Source organism: Rattus norvegicus, chromosome 1, assembly GCF_021556685.1.
Source record: "Rattus norvegicus strain SHRSP/BbbUtx chromosome 1, alternate assembly SHRSP_T2T, whole genome shotgun sequence".
Classification (NCBI taxonomy): Eukaryota; Metazoa; Chordata; class Mammalia; order Rodentia; family Muridae; genus Rattus; species Rattus norvegicus.
The window spans coordinates 80,809,070-80,819,659 of NC_141534.1; the positions used below are offsets into that span (position 1 = coordinate 80,809,070).

Sequence of the window (10,590 nt, forward strand, 5' to 3'; positions counted from 1 at the left end):
GGACACAATGGGAAAAGATCTTTATCCAATCCTACATCTGATAGAGAGCTAATATCCAAATATAAAAGAATTCAAAAGCTAGACTCCAGAGAGCAAAATATCCCTATTAAAATGTGGGGTACAGAGCTAAACAAAGAATTCTCAGCTGAGGAATATTGAATGGCTGAGAAGTACCTAAAGAAATGCTCAACATCCTTAGTCATCAGGGAAATGCAAATCAAAACAACCCAGAGATTCCACCTCACACCAGTCAGAATGGCTAAGATCAAAAACTCTGGTGACAACAGATGCTGGTGAGGATGTGGAAAAAGAGGAACACTCTTCCATTGTTGGTGGGATTGCAAACTGGTACAATCACTCTGGAAATCAGTCTGGAGGTTCCTCAGAAAATTGGCCATTACACCATCTGAGGACGTCTCTTGGGCATATACCCAAAAGATACTCGTCATCATACAACAGAGAGTGTATAAACTGCAGGGCACAGAATAAGAGTGGCTACAATAAAAATGCATTATATACATAAAGTTTCTAAATTAAAAGAACAAAGAACAAGAAAGAGGAAAGCCAAACCCCCGCCCCAGCCCACCTCCCTGGATAAGGAACAGCTTATTTCTCCCTGCCCTCTTTTGTACCTCTTGACTTTTGTTAGTTAGTACCTTGCTAGAGTTTATCTTATCGCTACCCAGTGCTCACTGTGAGACAAGCCAGAATTTAGGTACCATCTTTTCATATCCTTTGGTATTTTAACACAGAATCTGATATTTTTAAAGGAACTTTAAATGTATTCAAATCTCCCATGGATAAAAATTATCCACAAGGAACTTACTTGGTTTAGAAGAAACCTTTTCTTCCGATGCTTTTGATGCTGCTTCTGAAAAGGTAAAAGGTAGAAGAAATTTGCATGTTTCCCCAGATGCATTCCAACGGTCTTACTCTGGCTTGACTCTTATGTGGGTAAAAAGTTGCTTTCTGAATATATATAAGGTTTGCCCCACAGGAGGGAGCTCTTGTCTGGTTCTGTGATCATAGAGTCTAGAAAGGGGATGTATATGGTGGTTTGAATGTGAATGGCCCCTATATACTCAATATATTGAATGTTTGGTTCCTAGTTGGTGGACTATTTAGGAAGGATTAGGAGGTGTGGTCTATTTGGAGGAGGCATGTCATGAGGTAAGGGGTGGGTTTTGAGCTTTCAAAAAATCAGGCATCAGGAACAGTCTTGTTTTTTCTCCACTTCCATCTTATAGATGAGCTATAAGTTCTCAGTTTCCATGCCTAGGTGAAGCCTACACTAATATTTTGTTATTTATCCCCAACTATACATTCTAGAGGTCAGTGTAGCTAATATTTTTAGGACATCTCTTAAGAATAACATAGGGTCTCAATACCAGGAGACTTTGTTCTATTATAGATATCTGACTATGTCTATAGCCACTTGAAAGTTACAAGTTGAGGAAGCTACTGTGCATTTGATGGGTATGGGAATTTGGAAGTGGAATGCAGGGACCAGAGATACTAAAGATGCTAGAACAATTTTACAGGATGCTCCCACTAGTGTTATTGATGGCACAGACCTAAAGCATGGTAGAGGTATTCACTTGTGTGACAGTATGGATATGTATGTATGCAGATATTTACATGCCAGTTGGTAAAGGAAATCTATGTTAGGATTGAAAACAAAACAGAAAGTACACTTTAACTTATCATCATTCATAATATTTAAAGATTTGAGGTCATGGTCTGGCTAGATGACTCAGCAGTAAATTTGATTCCCAGAATGTTAGGCACTTTGTTACTGCATATACCTTGAGCTTCAAGGGATCTGAAACCCTCTTCTTGCCTTTGCATATACCTTCATACACATAATATTCATTCACACACACATGTCCACATGCATACATGTGTATGCACACACACAAATCATAAAACTGAGTCTTAGAAAAAAAACAGTATCATGAACAAATCATACATAATCAGCATCAGTTTAAGGAGACTGTGAGAAGAGTCTCTTGGTAGTTACCTTACACCCTTGGAACAGACCTTGGAAGGGGGGAAAATCCCAGACAGATATTCCTAAGACTTAGTGAAGTTGTAGCATTTATGCTCTGAATAGCTCTGCAAAGCTCAATGCTATTACTGCATTTTCTTTAAAAACTGTTTTCTATTTGTGTGTGTGGGGAGGGGTGAAGGAGGAAAAACATGTACATAAGGAGCAACTGGGCAGGTGTTTGTGTGGGTACATGTATGTGTGTATATGCATGTGTGTGTGTGTGTGTGTGTGTGTGTGTGTGTGTGCATGTGTGTTTGTGTGTTTGTATGCAGGCAAAAGGACAGCCTTGAGGGGTCATTATTCAGGCACCATACACCTTAGTTTCTGAGGCAGAATCTTCCATTGGCCAGGAGCTCAGCTGCAAGTAAGCTAGACTGGCTGGTCAGACAACTCCAGGGGTCCTCCTCTCTCTACCACATCTCTAATGTTGGGGTTACATGTGTGCTATTTAAAAGCCATAATGCTTGGCTTTTAAAAAAAGATATGAGTTTGAGGATCAGACTCTGGTACTCATGCTTTCACTTAGCTCTTCAGCCCTCAACTTACTATGTAGCCTAGGCTGGTCTAAAATTCAAAATAATCCTCTTGCTTCAGCTTCCCTAGCACCAGAATTATAGGTGTCAACCATCTTTGTCTGACATTTCTACATATCCAAAACCCTTAAGACAATTCTTCTTTTCTAGGACATAGTATGAAATGGTTTCTGCTCACCTTCGACTTGCTTCATTACTAACTCAGCTAGATCTGCACGGTTTATTTCCTCTAAGATCTTGAAGGTAACTCTCTTTACCCAATCATTGGGGCAGTAGTCTGTGAGAATTTCTGCTAGTTGAGCTCCATTGGCCAGGTCCATTGTCAGCTTGGAGATCTGCTTCATTGTCTGTGGTAGAGAACAGCTCTTCAATGTACTCTTGAAATTGTTCAACTCGGTCTTGTCTAGCTTTTTCAGGACATCTTTTAGGTTGAAACCCAGTTGATCAGAATGTTCCATGTTGAACCACTGGTGAGATCTGAGCTTCCAGCTCCAGAGAACTGTGGGGAAAATGGAGTCAATGAGACAGCTTTCTTAACTCAAATACTGGTGACCATTGTGCCAATAGCAGGGGCTATCAACACAGTCTCCTGCTCCTTTAAGAGCAAATTTCTCTCCCTCAAGGGGAAAGGGGATAGAATTAAGAACTCTGGTGGGAGCAACATTTGGAATGTAAATAAAATAACTGCTTACAGTCTCCATATGTTCTCAGAGCTACAGCTGTCCTACAGCCCTCTGTACCCAAATCCTGCCCTTAGAGAACTGGCCTCCCAAGAGTGCTCTCATTCCTAAGCCCACAGGAGAGAACACCACTTTTGCTCCAATAACTGTCCAAAGAGGAACCCTCCAGGAGCACACAGGGCACAGGAACCTTGGAACAGCCTGGGACAGGATCCTGCCAGTCTCCATCTGTGCCCAGAGCTAAGGCTGTTCCACAGCCCTCTGGACCCAAATCATGCCCAGAGAGAGCTGATCTCCCAGGATTACAGATCACAGGATTACAGACCCACAGGAGGGACAAGCTAAAGTCAGAAACAGCAAGACCAACTAATACCAGAGATATCTAGATGGCAAGCACCAGAAACTAAGCAAGAGAAATCAAGGCTATGTGGAATCATCAGAACCCAGGTCTCCCATCACAGCAAGTCCTGGATGCCCCAACACACTGGAAAAGGAAGATTTGTATTTAAAATCACATCTCATGAAGATGATAAAGAACTTTAAGAGGACATAAATAGTGCCCTTAAAGAAATATAGAACAACACAGGTAAACAAGGGGAAGACTTTAAAGAGAAAACACAAAAATCCCTTAAAGAATTATAGGAAAACACAACCAAACAGGTGAAGGAATTGAACATAACCATCCAGGATCTAAAATTGCAAATAAAAACAATAAAGAAAGCATAAAAGGAGACACCCTGGAGATAGAAAACCTAGGAAAGAAATCAGGAGTCATAGATGTAAGCATCACCAACAGAACACAAGAGACAGAAGAGAGAATCTCAGGGGCAGGAGATACCATAGAAAAAAATGACACAAACATAAAAGAAAATGCAAAACTCGAAAAGCTCCTAACCCAAAACATCCAGGAAATCCAGGACACAATAACACAATAGGAAGATCAAACATAAGGATAATAGATATAGAAGAGAGCAAATATTCCCAACTTAAAGGGCCAGTAAATATCTTGAACAAAATTATAGAAGAAAACTTCCCTAAACTAAAGAAAGAGATGCCCATAAAAATACAAGAAGCATACAAAACTCAAAATAGATTGGAATAGAAAAGAAATTCCTCCTGTCACATAACAGTCAAAACACTGAATGCACAAAACAAAGAATATTAAAAGCAATAAGGGGAAAAGATTAAGTAACATATAAAGGCAGACCTATCAGAATTACACCAGACTTCTTACCAGAAACTATGAAAGCCAGATCCTGGGCAGATGTCATACAGACCCCAAGAGAAGACAAATGCCATCCCAGGCTACTATGTCCAGCAAAACTCTCAATTAACATAGATGGAGAATCCAAGATATTCCACAACAAAACCAAATTTACACCATCTTTCCAAAAATCCAGCCTGACAAAGGATAACAGATGGAAAATTCCAGCACAAGGAGGGAAATTACACCCTAGAAAAAGCAAGAAAGTCATCTAATTTCAACTAACCAAAAAGAAAATAGATACACAAACATAATTCCACCTCTACCAACAAAAATAACAGGAAACAACATTGGTCCCTAATATCTCTCAACATGAATGGACTCAATTCACCAATAAAAAGACAGATTAACAGATTGGATATGTAAACAGGACCCAGCATATTGATGCATACAGGAAACACACCTCAATGAAAAAGACAGACACTACCTGAGAGTAAAAGGCTGGAGAACAACTTTCCAAGCAAATGGTCCAAAGAAACATGTTGGAGTAGCCATTCTAATAGCAAATAAAATTGACTTTCAATCAAAAGTTATGAAAAAAGCTAAGGAAGGACACTTCATACTCATCAAATTATAAATCCACCAAGGTGAACTCTTAATTCTAAATATCTATGCTCCAACTCCAACGGCACCCACATTCATAAAAGAAATCTTAGTTAAGTTCAAAGCACACATTGCACCTCACACACTTATAGTGGGAGACCTCAATACCCCACTCTTATCAATGAACAGAACATGGAAACAGAAACGAACAGTAGTTATGTACCAAATGGATTTAACAGGTATCTATAGAACATTTCATCCTAAAGCAAACGAATATACCTTCTTCTCAGAACCTTATGATACCTTTCTCAAAATTGACCATAAAGCAGGTCACAAAAACAGGCCTCAAACAATACAAGATTGAAACAATCCCCTGTATCTTATCAGATCACTACAAACTAAAGTTAGTCTTCAATAACAACAAAAGCAATAGAAAATCCAAATACACATGGACACTGATGATAACTTGGTCAGGGATAAAAATAAAGAATTTAAAGACTTTTTAGAATATAATGATAATGAAGACACAACATACCCAAACATATGGGATACAATGAAAGCACTGCTAAGAGGAAAACTCATAGCTCTGAGTGCCTTCAAAAAGAAACTGGAGACCGTGTACACTAGCAGCTTGACAGCACACCTGAAAGCTCTAGAACAAAATAAGCAAATAGACCCAAGAAGAGTAGATGGCAGAAAATAATGAAACTTAGGGCTGAAACCAACCAAGTAGAAACAAGGAATCAACAAAACCAGGAGCTGGTTCTTGAGAAAATCCACAAGATGCATAACAAGATAGATAAAACCTTAGCCTAACTAATCAGGGGGCACAGACACAGTATTCAAATTAACAAAATCAGAAATAAAAATGAAGACATAACAACAGAATTACAGGAAATAAAAAAATCAAATCCTCCTACAAATGCCTATACTCAACAAAACAAAAATCTTGATTGAATGGACAGTTTTCTTGACAGATACTAGGTTAAGTCAGGATCATATAAATCATCTCAAGAGTCACAAAACCCCTAAAGAAATAGAAGTAGACATTAAAAGTCTCCCAACCAAAAAAGGGGCCTGAACCAGATGGTTTTAGTACACAATTCTATCAGACCTTCAAAGAAGACCTAATACCAATACTCTTCAAACTATTCAACAAAATGGAAACAGAAGAAACTGTACTCAATTCTTCCTATGAAGCCACAATTATGCTTATACTTAAACCACACAAAGACCACACAAAAAAGAGATCTTCAGACCAATTTCCTTCATGAATATTGATGCAAAATTACTCAATGAAATTTTAGCATACTGAATCCAAGAGCACATCATAATGCTCATTCATGGTGATGAAGTATGCTTTACCTGGGGATGTAGGGATGGTTCAATATACAGAAATCCATCAACCCAATAAAACAAACAAAGTAAAAAAAACCACATGACCATCTCATTAGATGGTGAGGAAGCATTTGACAAAATCCAACATCCCTTCATGTTAAACCTCTAGGAAAGATCAGGAACTCAAGGCCCATACCTAAACATAGTAAAAGCAATATATAGTAAACTAGTAGCCACCATCAAACTAAATGGAGAGAAACTTGAAGCAACCCCTCTAAAATCAGGGACTAGACAAGGCTGCCCAATCTCTCCCTATCTATTCAATATAGTACTCAAAGTTCTAGCCAGAGCAATCAGACAGCAAAAGGCTGTCAAAGGGATACAGTTTGGGAAAGAAGAAGTCAAATATCACTATTTGCAGATGATATGATAGTATACTTAAGTGACCCCAAAAGTTCCACCAGAGAAATAAGCTTGATAAACAACTTCAGCAAATTGGCTGGACATAAAATTTACTCAATCAAATCAGTAGCCTTCCTCTACTCAAAGGACAAAGAGACTGAGAAAGAAATTAGGGAAATGACACCCTTCATATTAGTCACAAATGTGACTCTAACCAACCAAGTGAAAGATCTGTATGATAAGAACTTCAGGTCTCTGAAGAAAGAAATTTAAAAAGATCTCAGAAGATGGAAAGGCCTCCTATGCTCATGGAATCATAGGATTAATATAGGAAAAATGGCCATCTTGCCAAAAGCAATTTACAGATTCAATGCAATCCCCATCAAAATTCCAACTCAATTCTTCATAGAGTTAGAAAGAACAATTTACAAATTTATTTGGAATAACCAAAAACTTAGGATAGTGAAAGCTATTCTCAACAATAAAAGAACTTCTGGGGGAATCAGAATCCATGACCTCTAGTTGTTTTACATAGTACCCATGATAAAAAACTGCATGGTATTGGTACAGAGCCAGGCATGTAGATCATTGGAACAGAACTGAATTCCTAGAAATGAACCTTCACACTCATGCTCATTTGATCTCTGACGAAGGATCTAAAACCAGTGGAAAAGAGATTGCATTTTCAACAAATGGTGCTTTTTCTACTTGTTGTCAGACTATAGAAATATGCAAACAATCTATTCTTATCTCCTTATACAAAATCTCAGGTCCAAGCAGATCAAGGACCTCCACCAGATACACTGAAAGTTTTAGAAGAAAAAGTTGGGAAGAGCAAGGAACACATGGGCACAGGGGAAGATTTTTCTGAACAGAACACAAATGGCTTATGCTCTAAGATCCAGAAATTAGGAATGGGACCTCATAAAATTGCAAAGCTTCTGTAATGCAAAGGACACTGTCAGTAGAACAAAATGACAACCAACAGATTGGTAAAGATCTTTACCAATTCTACATCTGACAGAGGGATAATATCCAATATATACAAAGAACTCAAGATGTTAAGACTCCAGAGAGTCAAATAACCCTAGTAAAATGGGGTACAGAGTTAAACAAAGAAGTCTCAACTGAGGAATATCAAACAGTCAAGAAGCACATAGGGATGGAATAATGACTCCAGTCACATATGTAGTAGAGGATGGCCTTGTCAGGCATCAATGAGAGGAGAGGCCCTTTGTCCTGGCAAGACTGGATGCCACAGTATAGAGGAATTTAAGGGCAGGGAGGTGAGAGGTTGGTGGGTCAGTAGGGGTCATAGAAGCGGAGGGGTGGATAGTGGGTTTCTGCAGTAGAAACCTGGAAAGGGGGTAACATTTAAAATGTAAATAAAAAATATTCAGCTTCTGGTCGCTGCCCTCTTGGAGAGATGAAACCCAGCCTGAGGAGCGACTTCAGGCCTGAGAAGAGAGGTAAGACCAACTTTTCTGCTCCAAGTGACTTGCCTGGTGGACTCAGGACACACAAAGGCAGAATTCCTCTGGGACCAGACACTTCTGGTTTCTAGCTGATCCCAGCCCACAGCTCCCTGCTCCCAAACCCCATGGGAGAGAGAACTGATCTCCCAGACATGTGGGCACTTCTGAGACTGCAGGGCAGGAGAGACCGCTGGGACTGCCCACCTTTGCCCACATCCCTGGCCCAAGAGGAGACTGTATAGGGCCTCTGGAAAGAGGAAGATAGGGGCACTCAAGCTGCAGAAGCCCTATGGTCAAGACTGCTCCCGGATCTGAAGGGACCTAGTCAAAGAACTCCCTGAAACCAAATCCCGTGGGAGGGATAGCTAGACCGTCAGAGGGGCAGACATGCCTGGGAAGCCAGAGGAGACTACTCTCTGCCCACATTTCTGACTGTAGAGTAAAACGCCTAGGGCTATCAAGGCCATAGTAAGAGCAATATACAGCAAACCAGTAGCCAATGTCAAACTAAATGGAGAGAAACTTGAAGCAATCCCACTAAAATCAGGGACTAGACAAAGCTGACCACTCTCTCCCTACTTATTCAATATAGTTCTCGAAGACCTAGCCAGAGCAATAAGACAACCAAAAGAGACCAAAGGGATACAGATTGGAAAGGAAGAAGTCAAAATATCACTTTGCAGATGATATGACTGTATACTTAAGTGATCACGAAAGTTCCACCAGAAAACTACTAAACCCAATAAACACCTTCAGCAAAGTGGCTGGATATAAAATTAACACAAATAAATCAGTAGCCTTCCTTTACACAAAAGAGAAACAAGCTGAGAAAGAAATTAGGGAAACGACACACTTCACAATAGTCCCAAATAATATAAAATACCTCGGTGTGACTTTAACCAGCAAGTGAAAGATCTGTATGATTAGAACTCCAAGCCTCTGAAGAAAGAAATTTAAGAAGATCCCAGAAGATGGAAAGATCTCCCATGCTCATGGATTGGCAGGATTAATATAGTAAAAATGGCCATTTTACCAAAAGCAATCTACAGATTCAATACAGTTCCCATCAAAATTCCAATCCAATTCTTCCAAGAGTAAGACAGAACAATTTGCAAATTCATCTGGAATAACAAAGAACCCAGGATAGCTAAAACTATTCTAAACAATAAAAGGACTTCAGGGGGAATCACTATCCCTGAACTCAAGCAATATTACAGAGCAATAGTGATAAAAACTGCATGGTATTGGTACAGGGACAGGCAGATAGACCAGCAGAATAAAATTCAAGACCCAGAAATGAACCCACACACCTATGGTCACTTGATTTTTGACAAAGGAACCAAAACCATCCAATGGAAAAAGACAGCATTTTCAGCAAATGGTGCTGGTTCAACTGGAGGTCAGCATGTAGAAGAATGTAGATAGATCCATTCTTATCACTCTATGTAAAGCTTAAGTCCAAGTGGTTCAAGGACTTCCACATCAAACCAGTTACACTCAAACTAATAGAAGAAAAAGCGAGGAAGAATCTTGAACACAGGGACACTGGATAAAATTTCCTGAACAAAACACCAATGGCTTATGCTCTAAGATCAAGAATCAACAAATGGGATCTCATAAAACTACAAAGCTTCTGTAAGGCAAATGGAACTGTTGTTAGTACAAAACGGCAACCAACAAATTGCAAAAAGATCTTTACTAATCCTACAACTGATAGAAGGCTTATATTCAAAATATACAAAGAACTTATGAAGTTAGACTGCAGGGAGACAAAGAACCCTATTAAACATGGGGTTCAGAGCTAGGAAAAGAATTCACAGCTGAGGAATGCTGAATGGCTGAGAAGCACCTAAAGAAATGTTCAACATTTTTAGTCATATGGGAAATGCAAATCAAAACAACCCTGAGATTCTATCTCATACCAGTCAGAACGGCTAAGATCAAAAACTCAGGTCACAGCAGATGCTGGCAAGTGTTTGGAGAAAAAGGAACACTCCTCCATTGTTGGTGGGATTGCAGACTGGTAAACTATTCTGGAAATCAGTCTGGAGGTTCCTCAGAAAATTGGACATTGGACTACCTGAGGACTCAGCTATACCTCTCTTGGGCATATACCCAAAAGATTCCCCAACATATAACAAAGACACATGCTCCATTACGTTCATTGCAGCCTTATTTATAATAGCCAGAAGCTGGAAAGAACCCAGATGCCCTTCAACAGAGGAATGGATACAGAAAATGTGGTACATCTTCACAATGGAATATTACTCAGCTATCAAAAACAATGACTTTATGAAATTCGTAG

At 39.4% G+C, this 10,590-nt stretch overlaps 1 protein-coding gene across 1 annotated transcript in view; it reads right to left on the bottom strand.

Moving 5' to 3' along the window:
- Window positions 1–3,082, bottom strand: part of Nlrp2 (NLR family pyrin domain containing 2) — a 39,188-nt gene extending 36,106 nt beyond the window's left edge. The window contains exons 1-2 of the mRNA NM_001426910.1: window positions 2,762–3,082; window positions 827–871 (exon numbers count right to left, since the gene is read on the bottom strand). Of these exons, the coding sequence (NP_001413839.1) occupies window positions 827–871; window positions 2,762–3,041 (325 nt within the window). The 5' untranslated portion in view covers window positions 3,042–3,082. The remainder of the gene's footprint in view (window positions 1–826; window positions 872–2,761) is intronic.
- Window positions 3,083–10,590: the final 7,508 nt, after the last annotated feature.